The 21,207-nt window shown below is 46.9% G+C and overlaps 1 protein-coding gene and 1 long non-coding RNA gene across 2 annotated transcripts in view; one reads left to right on the top strand and one right to left on the bottom strand.

The window, feature by feature from the left end:
- SDC1 (syndecan 1) overlaps window positions 1–21,207 on the top strand; it is a 25,262-nt gene continuing 4,055 nt past the window's right edge. Inside the window, exons 1-2 of the mRNA XM_037391375.1 lie at window positions 1–302; window positions 20,458–20,539. Of these exons, the coding sequence (XP_037247272.1) occupies window positions 246–302; window positions 20,458–20,539 (139 nt within the window). The 5' untranslated portion in view covers window positions 1–245. The remainder of the gene's footprint in view (window positions 303–20,457; window positions 20,540–21,207) is intronic.
- The window catches only part of LOC119149737, a 21,826-nt gene continuing 9,905 nt past the window's right edge, over window positions 9,287–21,207 (bottom strand). Inside the window, exon 2 of the long non-coding RNA XR_005104851.1 lies at window positions 9,287–11,680. This is a non-coding gene — a long non-coding RNA (uncharacterized LOC119149737). The remainder of the gene's footprint in view (window positions 11,681–21,207) is intronic.

The raw sequence follows: 21,207 nt of genomic DNA on the forward strand, positions 1-21,207 counted from the left end.
GGGTTCATTAAAAGACAGAGTTCAACTCCTCGCCGTGGCAGAGCGCTGCTGGGAGGCCGGTTCAGCGGCGTGCGGAGTGCGGGGGGAAGCAAAAGGAAAGGGGGACAGAGAAAGAGAAAGAATCCGGGAGGGGAGGAAACCCGCAGCGACTTCAGAGAACGCGAAGAGGCGCGGGGCAGGAGCGGCGGAGACCGCGGGAAGAAGGGGCAAGGCTGTGCGCTCCCGAGGCCCGACGAGGAGGAAGGATGATAAACGTGGTGACCGTGTGGCTGGTGGCCCTTTGCTTCCAGGCTGCTGTCCCGGTGAGCCCGCCGCGAGCGGAGCGGAGCGGAACGGGGCGCGGCGCACGTGGGGCGGCGGGCCCGGGCGGCGGTGCGGGGCCGGGCCGGGAGCAGCCGGGCTGGGGGCTGGTTTCCCCCTTCCGACAGGTTTTTGCCGGGGAGCGCCGGTGGCCTTTTGTGCTGGCGGCGGGCTGCAGCCCGGGCTGCCCCGGCAGCCTTAATTCAAACCAGACGCGCTGCGGCTGCCCCTGACCCGCCGGCGGCTCCGCCCCGGGGCGCTGCTGGGCGGGTGGCGCTGCCCGGTGCCCCCCGTCGGGGCGCGGGAGCCCCTCGGGCCGCCCGCGAAAGGCCGGCGGGGTGGTGGGGGGGGATGCTTACGCCTTCCCTCCGGCGCGGTGCGCCCCGAGGGGGGTGAGCGGTAAGTTTGGGTGAACGCTCGCATGTGGCTCTTTGTGGCTCGACTGTGGCCGGGCAGCCTTCCCCCGCGCCTCGCGGGCAGGGGTGACACGGGGAACGGGGGCGCTCCCGCCGTGCCCCCGGTACGGCCCGGCTCCGACGGCAGCTGGGGGCTAGCTGCTCCCCGACCGCCTTTGTGCCCCCGGAGCCAGCGGGCGGCACAGGGGTGCCTCGTACCTCTGCCTGCTAGAGCTGTAACGCGCTGGTGTCGGCTCGGCACGTGACCCCCCGTGCCCCTGCTCGGCAGCAGCCCCGGGGACACCGGCCCCGCTTCCTCCCCGGGGTGGGCGGGCGTCCCGGCTCCGTCCCTCGCCGCTGCCTCCAGCCCTGCGGAGCCGCCTGGGCTGGGCGTGGGGCCGCCGCGCCGTCCCTCCTCAACGCCGGAGCGCTGCGGCCGTGGGGCTCGCGCTTCCCCAGGACGCGGGTGTTGCGGGAGCGGCGCTGCCGGGGGCGTGCGGAGCGGGGCTGCGGGCAGCCGTTCGGCCTGGGCAGGCGCCGCGCCCGTCAGCCGCTAGATGTCACCCGCGAACCGGGGATGGCCCCGCCGCCCCCTGCCCTGCCCTCCCGCTGGGGCCCGGTAACAGCGCCCTGCTCGGGCCCGGGGCCGCCGTGTGGGGATGCCGAGTGCGGGGCAGGAGCCTTGCGGCCGCCCCTCGAGAAGGCACGAAGCCCAGGTCGCCATCCCCTTCCCCAGTGGCGAGGGACACCCGCTCCCCGTGTGCCCGTTGCTCGTGGAGTCTTCTCCTTTGCATGAATTAGAGGAAAAAAGTGGAACGTGAGGCTTTGTCTGAGCGGGCGGGATCACCACAGGCAGAACTGGTGGGGTTTTTTCTTTCTGAAAGGGAATAATTGATTTGGAACTTGTCTGGAGATGAGTAGCCGCGGCGGTTGGATAAGGAGTGGCAGAACAAAGCGTGTGGCACGATCTAAGCTGCTCAAAATACCTCCAGTTGTCGCTGTACCATTCTGTCTGTGAGCTCGTACCTTAGGTCTGGACACATACCCTGCTAGCCTACATGGCAGCAAGTAGTTACGAGATGGCTAAACCCGAGAAGTGTGTGAGCTAATCAGCCCAGTTTCGTGGGGAGAAGGCTCTGCTCATAGCTTCTGAATAAAATGGAAAAACTGCAGTTAATTTGTAGCCTCTGAGGTGCATGTGGATGAGGTTCCCGTGTGGTAAATACTCCCTACTAGAAATGAGAAAGATGTGAATTAAATGCTTGTCTGGAGTTTTCCTGTGCGTGAGAGACGCAGGCCTGGATGCAGCTTCAGGCGGAGGGGTTTCCTGGGTGAACACATGAAGCAACAGAAGTCCTTGGGGCTCCCTGGTGACTCAGTGCTGAGGCTGTTTCTCTTTTGGTGATCACGTGGCCTTTTTCCCTGTGTCAAAATGTCAGTGACACAGATTAAGCTGCCTTTCCCACCCATCTGGAATAATCATGCTTTTGCATCAAGTGGCAGGAAACCTTTTGTGTTGGGCACAGAAAGCAAAGTGACCTTACCGCAGTCCTTTGTGTATACCAGATCACGGCGCTGTGGGCGCTGGCATGGCTGTGTTGGGTTCTTGGTGGTCTGACCGTTGGAAAGCGTGCCGCTGCTGCTGGTGCATTGCTTGACTGCTGTTGCTGCCTGACTTTACTTGTCCGTGCTCCCATGTCGTAGAAGTAGTAAGCAGGAACTAGAAAGCGGCCAAACGATGGCTGTTTTCTTTCTGAGTACTCTTACCTGCAGGAATGGCTGGGGAGGTTCCTATTCTTCAAGGTGACGCGCTCTTGCTCAAAATGCCTTGCAGGAGAGAAATTGCCCTCTGTTGTTATGATGCGGGGGGGGCATGGACTTCCTTGAAATAAGAAGGCTGATGCATCATAATGGATTAACCTGGTTATTCTCTCAAATGGAAGCTTTGACATGGTATAACCCTGCTGTCAAACTAACTGAGCCGAGATGTGTAGCCTGCTGCAGGACAGCAGTGGACAATCCAGCCTGTACAATGAGGGAAAACAAAGTTTGGATTGTTTCATCTGGTGTAGATGCATGCTGGCGATTAACACAAGCCTAGCAGAGCAGCCAGAGTGTTTTTCCAAGGGTGATGTCATTCCTATCTGCATGTAAACTAATTAGAAGAAATTGGGTAGCTCAGCTCGCTTATTAAACTTGCAGGCAGTAGATAAGGAGGAAACACTTTCTTCTATAGTCTGTGTAGTGCAGTGTCACATTATTTATCAAGCATTATGAACAGCGCTTCTTCATCTGAACCCTCACTTGCTGGTGGCTACCTCCCAGTAAAATGTTAACTGTTGTACCTGGTTAACTGATTAGAGCAGAGACAAATAACTGGTGTGTGTTGTGTAAGGGGGCTCAGGTGTGAGCTTGTATTCTTTTGTTCCAGGTTTCTCTCTGTTTCAAGTGGCTAGAAGAGCTAAAATTTTTAATGGCAGCACTCTGAAACTTCTGGAAACCAAACAATCCTCTCTAACAACCTGAGACAAGTTACAGCAAGTGCAAGAAACCTGTAAGCCTTCTAAAATTAAGCTAGTGTACTAACCTGAAATGTAGGCTGCTGTTTTAGCAGCAAAATTGGTCCATTATAAGTATGTGTTTTGCATTGCTAGTGCTTAGATGTCTCCAGGTGGCCTGTGTAGTAGCACTTCATCCTGACCATGTCTAAAGAGCCTCTGAGGGGGACATTCCACACTTGTGTCATCTGGCATCTAGGGAGCTGGGATTTTAGTCGGGCTTGCTACAGGGAGGAGGGAGCCTCTTACAAGAGAGAAGATAGGACCCCTTTCCTGAGGAGGTGCTGTCAATGATAAAATTGCAGTGCTTCAGCATTGTGGCGTTAGTATTTTTGTCTTAGATGTCTCCTGCTCTTCGTTAACGCAGAGCTATTAATACGGCGCTCTGGGATAGCTGGAGATTGATGTACTTGGTGAGACATAGGGCACTTCAAATGGCACTGGCCCCTCAGGGCAATGTTCACTTGGTGTTAAGGCACCTAAATGTAGGTGTCTGTATGTGTTCTAGGTGCCTAAGCTCTCATTATAGTCATGATGATGTAATTAGTGGAGCCAAAGAGAGCGATTATCTGACCAGCCACTGCACACCTACTTCAAGGTGAGTTGCTTTGTCAGGGTTTTGACTGGATCTCATTTTGCCTATAAGGGAAGCATAGACACATTTACTATAGTGTTTTTTTCATCTGAGAGCAATTTAGCTCAAGGCTTTTTATTTGTTAAACTTTTATGATAACTCTGTCCAGAAACAGACTGGACAGATGCTGTTTCTGTGCCAAGAGAACTAGCAAAGCAGTGGGAAACATCAGCTTTCAGCTAGAACAACAGCTCTCTGCTGTTCGAGTGCAACTGGATTGGTGCCCCCAAACAATACCATAACCTTGCTCTGCTAAAGGCTGTGGAAGACATTAGGGAGTATAGTTGGGTCCTGCATCAGCGTTCTGAAGTGAGGAGTGTGAGCAGATTTTTTTTTTGGGGCGGGGGGGAAACAACAGCTTGTGAGCTGTTGAGGAGGCAATGGAGCACTTCAGTAGAAGGCACTGTTTGTGGATTAGAAGTAAGGAACCCTTGTTACTCCCTAAACTTTGCTACAGGCAATAAACTTGCAAGGTGTGGAAGTTGTTTTGGACTTCTGGTGCTTCTCATTGGTTCTCTTCTGAGCTGAGAATATACTCTGAAATGCAGAGAGAGTGTGGTGTCTCCTTAGAAGCATGGAGTGTCCGTTCTGTTAACAGGTCTCTTAAGTTAGAGTTGGCTAGTGTACTTCATTTTAACTCTGTTAGGCTACTGGTGTACCGCAGAGATAAGCTTTATCTGGCCTGGCTAGAAACCTGGGATAGTGCACTTTCTGCTATGGAGATGCTAGTGGAAAAGTTACTGCACTATGAACCCTTACCTCAAGGTGAGATAACGTTTGGACCTCCTACAAGCAACTCCTGTGCAGCAACATCTGCTAATGTGGTAGTTTCCCAACCTCTCAGTTTCTCAAGCAGTGCTTGGCTGTAGTTGATGTTCTGGGTCTTGTGGAACCGGCATGGGTCCAACAGAGTCTGTTAGCTTGGGCTCCTTGCCATGCCTGACTGTAATGTTTGTATCTCACTGCTGAGACCAGTCTCACCAGTGAAGCTTGCTTTGCTGGATGGGAACCAGTGTGTTAGTGGGATTTGGATGGAGCTGGTAATAAACTTCCCGTTGAGTCACTGGAGCTGCAGCTACAACTGAGTCATGGAGGTGTTGTAAGTCATGGCTTTTCCTGCAAGGCTTCTTGTTTGAAACTCCTTTGAGTATTGATCAGCTGAAGAGTTCTGTCCGCTTCACTTACACATCTTGCTGCTGTGCTCTCTGGCAGAACTCTCTTCTCTGTAGCCCTTGTTTTTGAAATACGGTTCTCTTTAATGTCCACTCATTTTGCCACTTACTGTTTTGGGCTTTTTTAATAACTGGAAGGTCTTCAGGATTGCTATTGCAGAATGACTCCTGACTAAATCGAAGGCACTGAAAAAAGAGGGAACTGCCTGCCAGCCAGCTTAAAATACAGGTGTTTTGCCTTTCATGGAGGCTCTTGTGTTCTTGTCATACTCCACTCCGTAACTTTTCTGCACTGCTTGTGCAGTAATGACAATGTCTTGTATGCCAATCATGGAAGCAAAGGCTGACAGTCTGGATTTCTGGCTGCAGGCAGTCCCAGGTACACACTCCTGTCGACCACCTTTCTGCAAAGTGCAGATGGTTCGTGCAACAACTTCTCCGAGTGCCTTGGCTCCATCACCTGAGCGTACACAAGCCGTAGCTAGAGAACGGGGGGATACCCTTTGTCTGCCTGTGCCATGCAATAAGGAGCTTACTGCCTCTCAAATGGAAGGAAACTTGAACTCTGTTCCAGTTGTGAGGGGAGCACGCTGAGTTCTTTCTGGGCAGCATTATAGACCATGACTGTCCTTGAGCTGTAAGCAGGAAAGCTCTTCTAATTAGTTTCTAATGGTGGTGGCAGTACACATCCTGGTCAGTCAGTAGTTCCAGTCCAGCACCTTGCATCTAGGGGATTGCTAGACAATTAGACTCCATGCTGAAGCCAGAGGTGGGCAGGGGAGCGTGGAGCCAGTCTACCATCTGGAGAGTGAGCAGTGATTAATATAATGATTTCCAGATGAGAGCTGTGGTGAGGCTCCATGTCATAGCAGTGGTACTGCTGTGGCTGTGTTGGTAGGGAGCCTTTGTATGTTCCCCGGGGGATCAGAGCTGGCAGCTACAGTGCTGTAGGAAGAGACTACCTGGCTCTTCCCTGTCCCACAACAGGACCCTATTGCTGCCTCATTGTTTGCTTTGAGATCACTAGAGTGGAGAAATACAAATGTAGGCATCTATATATTTATATGGACAGATATCTATCCCTGTAATGTGCTGTTGGTTGACCAGCTCACAGCAGGATTTGGAAGCTGTGTGCCCTGACTTCAGGATGGCGTTCTGGGAGATTTAGTGCCTGTGCTCTGCACGACCACAGGAGCTCAGAGCAGCACGTCTTTCTACCAAAACATCAGTCTTGGGTAAAAGCGTCTCTGCAGAAGAGAGAACCTGTTATCCCATTAGCCAGCTAATAGGTGTCCTCTTTAGGGACAGAGCTCAGGCTTTCTTTAGTCAAGAGGTGGAGGGCTAGGAGGAATAAAAGCCCAAACTAGAGAAACCACAAAGCTTGAATTCATATCTAACATGAACACTAATATATGTGCTATTTTTCACTCCCCTGCTGTGCTCTCTGTGCTTATGAAACTGCAATAGAGACTCTTGCACTGGCAGATTTGATGGCCAAATGAGATTTGTCCACCTCATTGGCTCTAACAGGGTATAAATGGCACCTACGTGCAGTGGAAAAGTGGTAGTGAGGCTTGCATCGAAACTTGCCTAACAGCCTGCAGCTAGACAGCTTTGACTTCTAAATCTCTTTCTGTCCTAATGGAGGAATCATCTGGATTGTGACTACTTTCCCATCAGTGAACAAAGCACCTAACAAAAGAGACTGACTCTGGCATGTCTGGGCAGTGGCAAAGGAGTGCTCCGCTATCATGTGCTTACATCAACTGACTCATGGCCTCAAAGAGGAAAGCTGCTAGCTTAATCCTCCAGCAGCATCGGCTCTGCTCTGAAGCATGTTTAACTTGCAAAAAGTTCCTCTGTCTGCACCTGTAGTCACACAGAGCTGTGAAACAGTGGTGAGCTTCTTCCTACAGCAGCTGGAAGATGCGATTATGAATAATTAGAAGTTCTTCCTGTAGTAGCTGAAAAGTGCTAAATGCTCAGCGTGCTCCCACCTCCCCAGCATGCAGCCAAAAGGGGTAAAAAAACCCCCTCTTTACACTGATTCTAGTAAGTGAAACAGGCTAAGCACTAGTCATCCTGTGGCCAAATTAAGTGCTAGAGTCCCAATCATTTAGCAGATCTTATTTTTTGACCTGTTCTTTTAACACTCCCCCTACCACCAAATTGCCTGCTGGGGAACCTTCCCATGCGTTATTTGGGGACATACCAGTTGGCAAGGCTGGAAACTATGCCAGAGATTGTTCTAATAATTTGATGGTGTAGATTGGGATCCAGTGCCTGGGGATGTTCCCTGATATTGTTTAATATATGAGTATGGATGTAGCCAGTGGGTCTCTGGCAGCAGGCCCAGAATATTATGAAATGGCGAAAACTGCAGTATCCAGTGAAAGAAAGTGAAAGTTTGTAATAGGAGATCACAACATTCTCATTGAAAACTGAACTTTTTTGGAGGCTTCTGAAGGATGAGCAGCTGCAGTTGCCTGAGAAATCCTGTGTAATCAATCAGCTGAGGTTTGCAAAGTGAACGCTACAAACCTGCCAACAGCAAAGCATCCGGTGTAGCGGTGATGGTGCTGGTACGTGCCAGTGATGCAGCCGGTGCTTTTAGAAATGGCCCTTAGAAGTGGTCCTTCAGCATTTTATACTCTCTTAAGAAATACATCATGCTGATTAGGGTCAGTAGTCAGTGAGTAGACCCAGAGTTTATCTGAATATGAAGTATCTTTAACTTAGTGATGTTTGAACAGTGTCCTTCAAGTTTGATCTGCTGTTACGTAGCATCTAGCTATCCCAAAGGTATTCCTTGCCAGAAACTTGCCTCAACTAAGGGACATGTTGTGCAAGGAGTAACTTGGTACTAAAGCGCTTCACCTTGCCTTGCAATTTTTTAGTACTGTTTTATTGACTTGTCTTGATGCCTGATAGTCCATTAGAGGTGGCATTAGTGATGTGTCTTGTCTCTTCACAGCATAGATGTGTAAAACATGGGGATGTCCAAACCACAACTTAAGTCTTACAGTTGCCCGTATGAAGCAGGAGAGCGTTTAGACTCCACAAAAGTGATAGCATGTCCCTCTAAACTCTAACCTCCTTAGCTGGTTTAGTGGCTGCTCTGAAGCAAGGCCATGGGGAAGAGAGGTGAACAAGCTGTATACCCAAAAATGAAGGCACGAGGTTAGCTGAAGCTAGTATCTGTTACTACAGCGAGACTTGGCCAACAGCTTGGATCAAAGGGAAGCTCTCTGATTTATCCTGCCTTTGTAACAGTCCGTTGTGTGGGGCTCCGTTGTGCAGATGTGATACTGAACTGTGTAACTGAGTGACTCTAGGTTAAATTAGTTTAATCCACAAGGTGTTTGGTCAAGAAATGCCTAATGTTAATTAATGAAATGAGTAGAAATGTAGGTGACCAGAGCACAATTGCAGCAGCAGTTTTTTTAAGTTGTTTCTGATGGGAGGATTTCATTTGATGCTTCAGCTTTGAAATGATACTTCAACACCCTCATAACACCCTCCTGACTCAGCTTGGAAGTACACCAGCGAGCTTCCATAATCTCACTGAAGTGTTGCATAATTTAACTGTAAATGGGGCAGTAGTAAGCAACTGCTGTCAGAACTTGGTCTTACATGCAGGATTACCAATGCTTTTGTAAACCTGAACATGGAGACCATTAGTGTCCTAGGAAGAGGCACCACTGCAAGCTTGATCTCTGCGCCATTTTATATGGGTAGATCACTTGCTGTATGCTCCAGTGGTTGTGAGTGTGCACATTTCTTAAAGGGAGTTTATGGAGTCCGAACTGTGTTATGCGTTAATTTGGTGAAATGTGGTCCAGCCTGTGCCCAAGGACTATCTGGCCTATTGCTGTTTATTCCAAGGAGACTAGCAGTACCCAAAACATACCCATACTGCTTTTTCTTCAGCACCTGCACTCGGGAGCTGCTAAGGTTATGTGGAAGGAAGGGGTGATGCTGAAAGAGCTTCTTTGAGAAGACTTTTGGGATGGGGGGAACAGGGTATTACTGATCTGAGACGTAGCTCCTGCATCTGGTGGAGATGTTTCAGTCCTCTTGTGCATGGCTTAGTCATGCTGGTGTAACTGCATCTGTTTGGCAGGGATGACTTCTGCATTCTAAACAGTCTAGGCTTAGTCAACACTGTGAGATCCTGTGGATAAAAGAGACCTGATAGTATGCCTCATAATGTAGGGAGAGACCCGATTTCTTCATAGCCGTGCTAGTTTACTTGAAACTGGAAATAACGAGACATAGAAGCAAATGGGAAAAGTACACTTAACCATGCGCGTTTAGTGTGAGACCTGCTGAAGCACAGGAACTGCCCTGCATCGGATCAAACCCAAAACCTAAAGCTGCTTGCATGGTCTGTGTGAGTCCAGCAACCGGCTGCTGATTGAAACTTGCAAGTTCCTTCTTTACAGACTGGCGGCTGACTGGTATAAATCCAGCTGTTCAAGAGCACAGTTTCTTGGAACTGGTTAGAGCTCGGCTGTAGGGAGCATGAACAAATCACAAGGGAGCCGCCGAATGCCAACTGGTGGCTCATTTTGCTGCCCAAGTCTAACTTCTTCTGTAGCAGACTGACAGATCACAGCACCAGGGGATCAGGTTGTGGGGTGTGACTGGTCCTGCCATCTGGTGAGCACATGTGAGATGGAGACTGGGACAGAGCCAAGCTGCTCTTTCTGGATGCTTCCAGTTCTCTGATCAATCAGCTCTTCGGTGAGGGGTGTGACTGAAAGGGCTTGGTGGTGATGCTATAATAAAGAAGCTGGGCATGAGATTTGAATGCAGTATTTCATTGTAAAGGTAACAGATGTCTGGAATGTGTGTATGGAAAATACAGATTGTTGGCAAAAACCATTTCACAAGCATTGGAAACTTCCATCATGCCTCCTTCTGGAGAAATAGTGGAGTTTACAGAAACTATCAAGGAGGCCTTGTCTTGGGTTGTTGAGTCTCAGACTGGCTGTCATGATACAAAGAACTTGATGTATGTCCTGTAGGGTAAACTACGAGCAGATCAGCTGGGAAGCTAAAGCAGAGTTCAATAGCAGCATGTGTTACAGCTGGCAGGTGTTTCTGCCACTGAAGTGTCAGAAAATAAAGTAATTTTTGTTTTCTTGTGCATAGGCTGTTGCTATAGGATATCTCCTCCTATAAAGTCTGGTGATTCCACTGTAATTTCATTAACTCCTCAGAATACCTTGTCAGCTTTTTTGTTGTTGTAAGGCTAACTATTTGTAGGTTTAAGTAGTCTCATTAAGTTTACCAACTAACATGCTTTAGTACTCCAGAGTTGTGAGTTCATCTTTCTGTTGAAGTTTCAGTAACTTCATACTGCTAGGAATCAGAAGTACCGCCAGTAAGCCCTTAGTTTGATGACATACAAAGGATTTTTATCCGAAACTTGATTTCACTAACCTAGTGTGGCACTGCAAGCAGTTTGCTCAAATTAGAAACAGATCTATGTATCGCTAATAGAGTGAAAATGCTTCTGTCATCCTTCCAGAAGATCTTAGAGCTTTGTCTCCTGGCTGCTTAGTATATCTCGCACCAAGTAATTGCAGGAGTTCAAGGAGCAGAAAAGGGAAACTCCTAGGGCTGAGATAAGAACCTGGGTCTTTTCCTAGCCATGTGCCTGGATGCCGAAGGCTGTTGCACTTCCTCTTGCCTGATAATTCCTGGAGGCAGGAAGTATTCCTGGCTGCGTGTTTGCTTCCTTTTCTCAGGTGAAGTAGAACAGCTTCTTCCCACCCAGAATACTGTGTAGCATGGTGATGAGGTCACTTCTGACTTCTGGGATCACTACAGCTGCATGAGTGCTCTGACCTGACCAGGTGTGATGGTTGTGGTAGTTTGCTGATCACACAAAAGCTGGCATGGAGCTCATTTGAAATGGGTAGTAGTTCCACCAGCCAACTGTATGGCATTTGTCTCCAAGGAACCGGCTTCCCTAGGATCAGAGGCACACAAATGTTATTCTGATGCTGTTGAGAGGCATCGGTGTTCTGTAGTGTGCCACCAGCCTAACTTGAAGACCTGAGATGCCATAGAACACGTCGCACTCTCCTGTAAATACATCTCTGATTTCTGAGCTGAATGACTGAAGATGAGAAAACCAAGTTGTGCTCCTGTGGGACCGAAGTCCTCCAACAACCTCTCTTGTGTCCTAACATTGGCATGCTGCAGACTTGCACTGCAGTGATGGCCACAGCAGGAGGGGAGTGCAGGGTTGAGCCTCTTGGCATCCAGGCACATGGCCTACAGCTGCGTGCTGACCAGTTTGAGCTAATGGGCCTGCTGGGAGAAGACAGTCTCAAATGAGACGAGTGGAGACACTAGCTGCTTTGCAGCTCTTCGCTCAGACCCAGTCCTGGACTACATTCATCAGTCTTGGTGCTGTAATACTAACTGGTCTGCTTTACTGGGAGCTGGATTGTTTCTTGGCTTTATGGGGAGGGAAGACTGGCTTCTCCAACCAATGCGTGCTGTCAAGGAGCAACCGGGCGGTCTGAAGCTCAGTATTGCACTTGCCAGGAAGTCTCAGTGGTTCTGGAGCAAGTTTCATTCTAGTGACAGTGCTCAGTGCTGATCCTGTAAGACAGGGTGAGCGTGAGGCAAGAGATGAGGCAAAGGAAGGAATTTACACCCAGATGCAAGCAAGGCTGTTTGTTCATGCAACAGAGGTCAATGCATGGATGGGAATAATTGGCTAAGGGTAGGGACTGGTTTTGCTGGGTCTGCTGTTGAAGACATAGGGTCAATGTGTTTGTATGTGTTGGAGGGCAACGCTACAAAGTCCAGTCTCCATTTAAGGGGCTATAACTGCTGATGGCTTGTCTGAGGTGAGTTGCTTAACCTCACCTGCCTGAACTCCACAGCAGGGGCTACATGTATGTGGGAGGAAAAAGCACCAGGGACCTTAGATCCTGTCACTTGACAGAAGAAGAAATTTAAAGAGGGTCATATTTATCTGTGTGGCAGTTACTAGTATGCATGGGTACTGGGGTTTGGGTCTTTTGCTGGATGGGTTTCCATTTTGTAAAGATTTTCTGACCTGTGGCATACTCCCCTCTTTCAGCCTTACCTTGTCAGGGTTCCTGGGGTGGCAGCCCGCCACTGCCTTTGACTGAAACCAAGCAATTCTTGGTCTGTACTTTTCTAAACAAGCAGTTGTAGTGGCTGTCGCTGTAAGACTGAACATTCTCTGCTGGTTTTACTACACTAGAAAGTAAGAAGTGCTGGTGACTTTAAGTCAGAGGGATTTAAGACAAGTTAGTTGGTCTGGTCTCTGTTACGCAGCTCACTGCTCATCTCTCAGGACAGCTGAAATACACTGAAATGAATTCCCCAGAATGAACTGGAGCTCGTAGCTGTATGGCCTCACTGAGCTGCACCTACTGTGTACCATTCCTTGGGGTTATATATTGACTGTGGCTTTCTTGTGCTATCTGAAGAAATGAATGCCTGAACTCTGTCAAGAATGTTAAAGAGCTGCAGGGAAAGTGCTTAAAAAAAAAAAAAAAAAGGCAGTTATAGCACAGAACTGAACTGGCTGCTGCTCATGAGGTTAGCTGCAGGGAAAAGAGCTTTCTCATTAGACCACATCTTCAAAACACAGGCAGCATTGAATGTGGGCAACAAAAGGTATCCCACTTCTAGCCATGTTGTGACAACCCACACCTGCCACTGATACAGAGTTGAGTGCTTGTTGTGTGCCATGTCTGTGTATGTGTTGACCTCTCTGTGAGATTTAGTCCTTGGCCTCTGCTGTATTCCTTGGTAGGAAGGCACAGCTTGGCATGAGTAAAAGCAGTGTGTAGTAACTTGTTTGATACATCTTCAGGTGAAAAAGCAGAGGCACAGACCCCTTAGCTCACTTCTGTAGTGCTGAAGGAATGACCGGACTTCTGGTGGAGCTGGCTGGGAGACAGCTGGGAAGCAGGGTCAGCTTTTCTGTATCAGAGCTGACATGGTGCTCGGTAACGCTCCTAGCAGCATGCACAAGTGATGTGTTGTCACTGGTGCTGTGCATGTTGCACGGCCACAGGCCTCCCTGGCTGTGGAGTCCATGGCCTGGCTGGACTCCAGCTACTGCTGGCTTTGCTCAGCCCTCTCTGCTGAAGGATGTGCAATGTGCTTTTTGTCCAGTACTAAGCAGCAATTGCACTGGGCCTCCTGTAAAGGTCAAGTGGCCAAAGACAAAAGTAGAACTACCACCTTTCTGAATAAAACATCTATCTAGCCTTTGCTACTGTTTTTAGGAGGTCAGGGAGGACTTAAAAGCACTGTTGTCAGACTTTAGAACAAACCTTATCCATATGAACAAATACTTTGCAGAAGAGAGAACTCCATACAACTCCTCTCCTTGCTCCTTTTTGTATAAACGTTTGTGGTCCTTTGAGTCAGCCTCTGCTTTGCATGTTGCCTGCAATCTGAGGGTGCTGGTGTGCGTTTCCATAATGCATGGTGGTGGCAGGGTATTTTACTGCCCCTCTGCCTCAGGGTAGGTGGATGTGTGTCACCATCCCAGGAACCCAGGCTGTGATTCTGTATGAATTGCTTAAGCAGCTCTGGCTGCCATGGTCTGCAGTGTGCCAATACAAACACTTGTGCATTCATGCACCGAGCAGGATTGGGGAACTGGTCCTGCTGGAAAATTCTTTGCATGATTTTTTTGTTTGTTTGTTGTTTAACCAGACCTGTTCCCTGATCTGGTTCACCATGAGACTGCACAAACAGCTATGTAGGGGATGGTGTAAGCATGAAGTGACACGCTGTTGTGGGAGGTGGTAGTTTAAAGGGCCCTGATGCAGAATGTGAAACCCAACCTGATGGTGACAGGCTGATTCATTTTCACTCGTGGCATGTTGATTGCTGTGTTTCAGCCCTACTTAATTTTAAAAGTTGCCCTGTCACAGTAAGGAGAAAATAATGCTGATTGGGCAATAGTGTGCTTACCAAGTGAGCCTCTCAGAGTATTGGGACTGTAGCTGCTTGTGTATGGAGTAGCAGGATGCACTTTTTGCTTGGCCACTGCATCTTGTTCAAAGGATTGGGGTATGCTTCTACGGCTGTGGCCACAAAACTTGACAGAAAAGGAGGATCAAAGCTGAGTGGACAGTGGGCAGAGATTACAGTCTGGTTTGTTCTGCCCGTAGTGGAGTAGATCCTGAAAGCTCTCATCCTGTTTTGAGTAGGTGTTGGAAGGTGTTTTACTGCCTTGAGAGCTGAGTGCCAAGAGGTAGCTACTATGTGATGATCAGGTGGTTCATGCTTCAAACAAAAGCAACTGCTGTTGTGCCTAGGTCCTCTCCCTCAAAGATAGTTCCCTTCTCAAGTTGCCAGCCAAAAGTACCAGAGGAGGCCTGTAAGAACTCAATTAACCAAGATTTTCCAGATTTCTGTATTCTATCACTGATCTGATAAGAGAAGCAGCCACATTAACTGGCATACTTACCTCTTGCTGCTAAGATGGTGCTTGCCTTGCTGAGCAAAAGAGCATCCTTTACTTCCCTTTGGAAGGAGCACACTGTTAAGCCATTAACCAGCCTTACTCCAGTTAAGAAACTGATGGATGGAAGGATGGGGATGCTGAAGCTTGTTGGTATGCAGCAAAAGCTCATTGAGGATGGGGGAAACACCACCATCTGAAACAGGGAGGGCTGGTAGTTGTAATGCTTTGAACAGCCTTGATTGGAACACTAGACAGGGACGAAAGTACTGTTCAAGTCTAGGCTATCGGGCTGGTTGTGGGATGGTTTATAGCTGTCTTTTTGCTCTTTGGCCTGTGCTGTTAAGTCTGCATCTTTGGCTCTTCTAGGAAGATGATTACCTCGTTAATCTGCAGGGTCACCAAGCAGCACTGGTGCTTATTTTGAGCAGTGCAGTAACAGGAGAAACAACTGGAAGAGCATTTAGCTGAGATGGTAACACACTTGAGATGGTGCTACTGACTTCTGATGTGGCAGACTTGCACGCAAGCTTCTCTTCTAAATTGCCATAGAAAAGCGTGGGTTCTGCTTCAGCTGCTCCAGAATTTATGGCTGACTTAAAACTGAAGGCTAGCAGTCTCTATGCCTGCATAAGAAGGGGGATAGGTGAGAATGCTGGTGGGGGTGGTGGTTTGGTTTTGGTTTTCTTTTTTTCCCTTAACTGTTTAAGCTATCTGCAGACCATGGACATCTGGAATTGGAGTTAATAATGCATGGGATATTAACTGCAGAATATCAAGGTTTAACAAAGATAAAATTTCTTTCAGGAGGTGGTTTTGTCTTCCCACACACTAATATCAATATTTTGAGGTTAGAAGCTCTTGGGGCTGCTCTGCCTCAGATAGCATTTCTGTTAGCGGGACTAGCTCTGCTCTTCAATTTGTAGAAAAAAAGTTCAAGGCAAACCTTTCTGTTTGTTTTAGAGCTATTCAGATCCTTCTGAAAGTCTTTTTCTAGATGGCTCCAGTGTCATATTTGGTAGCCAAGCTAGAGATCAAATGCTTATCTTGTTTTTATGTGTCTCAAACAATAGCAAACCATTGGTTTTGCTTCCCACAAAGTTGGAAGAATATTGCAGGATGCTTAGGAAGGTGTTTGAGGTGGGGAAGCTCATTGCAGCTAATTCCTTTTCAGCTGTATAAGAAGGAATTATTAGGAGAAACATGCAAACTTAACAGCATTATTCAGATAATGGAGGATTTCAAGCGTTTTTGACACTGTTGTAATAGGCTGATCACTAACTAGGATTAGCAAGAGTGGGATACAAGTCATGCTTATAATCTAGTTTAGGGCTTGTAGCAGCTTGTGGCAAAGCCAGTGTTTTTGCTTACCTCAAAAAGCAATTGGAAAAAAGCTGCTTCTTTTTACATATACCATGGCTCCAAATTAAAGAGATGTGGTTCCCAGTTTGGGTGGGGTGAAATCAACTAGTACACTACAAATCTCCCCTTCATCATAGGACAGTACCTCAGATCTGTGCTGTAGCAGGAGGGAACTCTGAGGCAGCTGACAGGGTGAGCACAGAAAAATTCATGTACTGAGAGTGCGACCAAGATGAGGACTGAAGAATAGTTAGAAATGATGAAAAAAAAATATAAAATTGGAGTATGTCAGACTTCTGGAGCCAATAATATTGCTAATGAGTTGTGAAAGCCTGGCCCATTCTTGAGTAAATTGAAGACACCACTAGGCAGCTTTCTTGTTGTCCCAGCAGAACTGAATAACTATTGTTCCACAACAATACAGTGCTCAGCAAGAGCAGAGGCTAACAGTCTCCCCAGGGTTTCCTCTAAACAGGCTGCTTTGATACTTGGGGAAAGGGGTCTTCCACTGGTTAAAGGGAACTGGTTAATGCATTTCAAAAATGCTGTTAAAAATTTTACCCCTCATGCAACCAAATTCAGTGACACCAAATTAAAAGGGCTGGGCAAGTATTTCTAATCAGTTGTCTGAGCTGCCAAAAAAAAAAACCAACCACAAACCAAAAAAAACCCCCAAACAACAAACCCAACTAAAAAAATAAGAGCTTGTTAAATGGCATAAAAGCAACATGTTGTAGATGCAGTATAAAAATTGAATGTTTTTTTACTAGAATTCATGAGATACCATCAGAGATCCTTCAAAGGATCTACCACCTGAACTCAAATGTGTTCATCCGGCATCTCTGGTGTCAATTACAGTGTGAATGGTCCACAAATATTCTCAGTTGAATGAGAAATAAAGTGGAAGATTATGGAAGTAATTTCTAAAAGCATGTCGACATTAGCTGATCATATTGAACAGTCTGATAATAAAATTTTGAGCTAAAGTAGTACAGAGTTGTTGGTAATCTTGCTTTAAGCTGTAATTTACTTTCGGCTCTTTTGTATGATAGCACAACCTGGCGATTCGGTCTGTTCTGTGCCCCTGATCCTCTTGACTAATCAAAACCTTTCTCAGTGGTGTAACTCAGCTACAGTAAAATGTCATGGAAAAGCCTTGACCGTGAGATGTTTGTTGTCTGAACGGCACGGTCTGTCTTCCTGATGTAAACCCAAATTAGTTCGATCCCTTCTGATGCTCTCCTGAGTCAGTGTTTTACGTTAACCTTGCTGTGTCTGAAATCCTCCAGCAGCAGATGATTATAGAAGCATGACCTTTCTGCAAAGCTTGTATTTTGTGGTGCCACAAGGACAGGTTACTGTTTTTCAAGCCTACTGAAGCTGTGGTCTATGGAGCAAGTGTAGTCTTTATGTAACCATACAGTTACATAACTTAGACTAGTGTTCCGTAATGCTCGTGTGTCATGAAACTGGATGATATTGTGGAGTTACATCACTTTGTGGATATTCTGACCGGTATCCACATGTGCATAATTCTGTACTGTCCCTTGAGTACGTGGGGCAAAGTAAGCCCCTCTCAGATCCCAGGCCTTATACTACCTGGTCAAAGGGAGATGCTGCAGCTCCCAGAGGAGCAGCTTAGGACCAAAAGCCTTCAGGACAGCTAAGTAGAAGGGTGCATTTAGTGCAACTTCACCAAGTTCTCATATAAAGCTGTGGAAAGCAGACTTCATTAATCCTGAATCATGTCTTCTAGTATTCTCTTGAATTGCAGTAGCTAACCTCAGGAGACAGGAACCAGTCTGAATCTGCCTTCGTGTCTGCATGGTGGCTGCTGAGCAGCAGCTGGACAACTGTACAGTGGAACAGCATGGGTCTCTATTGGTTTAGACTGGGCTGCACTGGACTTTCCTCTCCTGAGAAGGACTTAGCTATCCCTGCTAAGATAAAGAACTCAAACAAGTACACAACAAAGGCTATGGAGAAGCAGAGCCTACAGTAGCCTGGGAAGAACCTAAAAACTCAGGTGTGAGGGGAAATGGAAGGGTAGGCTGGCTGAACATGCTGGGTAACAAGAAAGGAAGCGTGGCATGACTGAACAAGCCTTATCTGTTAAGACGACCAGGAGAAGGGGTGCCAGCTTGGTAGTCAAGACTGAGTTGCTATTTCATCTCCTGACAGTCTGTGATCCTTTCAGGAGTGTTGCTTACCATCAGATCTGTCCAGGTATTCTTGGAAATCCTGTATGAGCTACCCCTGAAGATTCCAACTGGGGGGAGAGTTAGTCCTGATCCTAGATAAAGGTGTATAGTCACATGTCTTAAACTGTATCAGCAATCCCTCTCTTCAATAAAAAGCTAGAGATTGCTTTATAACTGCTTCAAGGTAGAGTCTTCCCACTGGGAGGAGAATGCACCCCTGCCTTTTGCAATGCATCCCCCTTTTGTACTCAAACCCAAGCAGATCGGGAGAACAAAGGATTGTGCTTGCCACTGCTAGTGCAAGAAAGGAGGGCGAAAAGTGGTCCCCAACCCCCATCAACCAAATGGTGCAGTTTCTGAAGTCTAACTTCAGTTCTGAACGTACTGGAAAGAATGCTCAAAGGAGCAGAGTTTGGGAAGCCTGGCAGTTCTTTCTGTATTGGTTATGCACCAACAGTTAGTACTCTTGAATATTTGAAGTGTAGTGAGATCAGTTTGTGAGAGTCACCAACCCTTGACACAAGAAGGAAGAATGTACAGGAAGTATGTACCTGACCTACTTTCCATGGATAAGTGCAGAAGCAGAGTGCAAACAAGCAGGGACAAATCTAAAAATCCAAATTACCTCATGACATGCAGCTAAACAAAAGATGGAAGGGCAATTTCTTCTGAGAAATTTCTGTAAGCATATTTCTAGAGTAGCTTGAGGAAAAGTGGTTTGCTTTGTGGTTTTTTTTTTTCCCCAGTAGAAAAGGAAAGTGCTAAAAAGTTTAATGTGTATTTTTTTTTTTTGTTCTTACTTTCTTGTTATTTAAAAAAACCCAAACACATCTAACTACAACGATTGCCTAGAAGGAGCAAGATCTTGGGCCTGATTAGGTTGTTGGCAGCTTGCATACTTGTCTTCCAAGAGGTCAAATCTAATGGGCTAGTGAAGCACCTTGGAAACTAGTTCTATGGAAATGTGGGGAATGGATAACGTATTAAGAGACAAAAGAGAACTGGATAAACCCAGTATCTTTACTGGCCCTATCTCCTTTTCATTTTTTAAATACAGCTATGTAGGTAATAAAGTGATAACGAGAGAGCTCAATTGCTTTGTTTGACAGATCATACTAGTGCTAGCTAACTTCTTCCTAGAAAGAAAATGAGTGTTACATGAATTTTTAAGTGATGCTGTGTTAATGCAAGCTAGAGAAATACAATGGGCCTGGTTACAAAGCTGGCCAGAATGTATTTTCCTCTTTTTACATAATAAAATGAGATTTAACACCCGCTAAAACCATAATCAGCTTGGCTGATGCAGTGCAGTATCTCCTAAACTTGCAGATGGGGCAGTGCTGGAAAAGGATGATTAGGGCATCCTGAGGATGGGACAGAATTAAAAATTCTGGAAAATGGGGAATGTAGTTGGATGGGGAACAATGCATTTCATTAAGAAGTGTCTTCCAGGACTTAGGTTTGAAATCTGAGAGGGGAGATTGACTGGTTGGGTAATAGTAGCCCTGCGGAAATAAACCTGAGGCTAGTTGCAAACTGAGAGTCAAGCATGTTGTACCAATAGGAACAGTAAGTGGCCAGAGGCCTACAGCAGAGGCCAACAAGATGCATGAAGTAATCATGCAGCTTTATTTAGTGTTGTCGTCTTTGGATATCCTGAACAGCTTTGAACATTGTGTGTTGTGACAAAGAGGGATTTGGCCTCTTGTTTCAGCACCTGAATGTCTGTGCCGGTTGGTGTACTCCTTGAAGCATAAATGGAAAAAGCTAAGGACTGTATTCTCCTGCATGGAAGGCTGGCTTCTCTCTCAGGACTTAGTCCAAGTGCCTACACTTATAAAAAGACGATCTCATTCTACTTCTAGTAGATGCTGTAGTTTCAGATATGTGAACAGTGCTGGAAGGACTCAAAAAGGCAGAGAAGCCAAACTACTTTATCTCCTTTTCTGCTCCTTAGAAGTAATGCAGTAAATCACAGATTAAGTGGTTGGTAGATAGTGAAGACATGAGCATTCAGGACCTGAAGCAGGATGGTTATGTTGTGTAAGGACTGAGCATGATCTGCTACCAGGATGCAGCTCTGAACAGATTCCTTGCTTGCTTCTTCCCAAAGCAAGTGCAGCCTAGGAGCAGTGTAGAGAAGGGAGACAGCAGGATTGGCCTCTCCAACACCAAATAGACTGACCAGAACTACTCTTTTGGGGAGGGGAATGGAATGAAGAAAGATGAGAAAATGCAGTCTGAACAAAGAAATTTTGTGTAACCTTCTGGAGCCCTTAGACGACTCGGCACAAGTAACATGATAACTTGAAGTAATCTCATCACTGACACACCTTTTCCCCTTCTCTTTAAAGCAAACTACAAATCTGAACCTTCCTCCTGAAGATCTTGATTCATCTGGTGATGACGATGATGCGTTCTCAGGTTCAGGTGCAGGTAAGTTACTAGCACTTGTACTGTTAGTGCTTGATCCTTCCAGAATGTGGCAATCAAGATCCAGATGGGTGTCCAAGCTAAAAGGGGGCGGGAGGGAGGAATCTCACACACACATACACACATGCATCCCACAGCCCAGAACATGAGAGTTGGAAACAGAGAAAGAGCCTAATCTATTCGCATTGTATCGCTTCAGATAGTAACAATTAGCAGAAAATGAGCTGCAGAAGAAAGGGAGCAGAAGCAGGTATATTCCATGTGCTGCTAATATGAAATATTATGTGAAGAATGTTATGAAACTGGTGTGATTCCTTACTCATGGGGAAGAGAAAGACCATAAAAAAAGGCCCTTGTCCTCTCTTACGAGCTGTCAGGAGATACCATTTGAGGGTGTGTAAACCCCAACCTGCCAACACACATCAAGTGCAAATTGTATCTGTCATCACACATGCAAGCTCCCATGGGCCATAATTTTTTTAAAAGAGAATAAAGGGATTTTAGGGTTTGGGAAAGTCTATTGGAATGATGAGTAAATTGTGTGAGAGAGACCTTTGGTGTTTGGTGCTAAAGTTGAGGAGATGCTACTGAGGAAAGAGCAAGCTATTGAAAGCTAAAGCATGGTATCCTTCTGCTCCTTCCAGCCACATGCTTGTATTTTAGATTGAATT

Source organism: Falco rusticolus, chromosome 6 (assembly GCF_015220075.1).
Source record: "Falco rusticolus isolate bFalRus1 chromosome 6, bFalRus1.pri, whole genome shotgun sequence".
Lineage (NCBI taxonomy): Eukaryota > Metazoa > Chordata > Aves > Falconiformes > Falconidae > Falco > Falco rusticolus.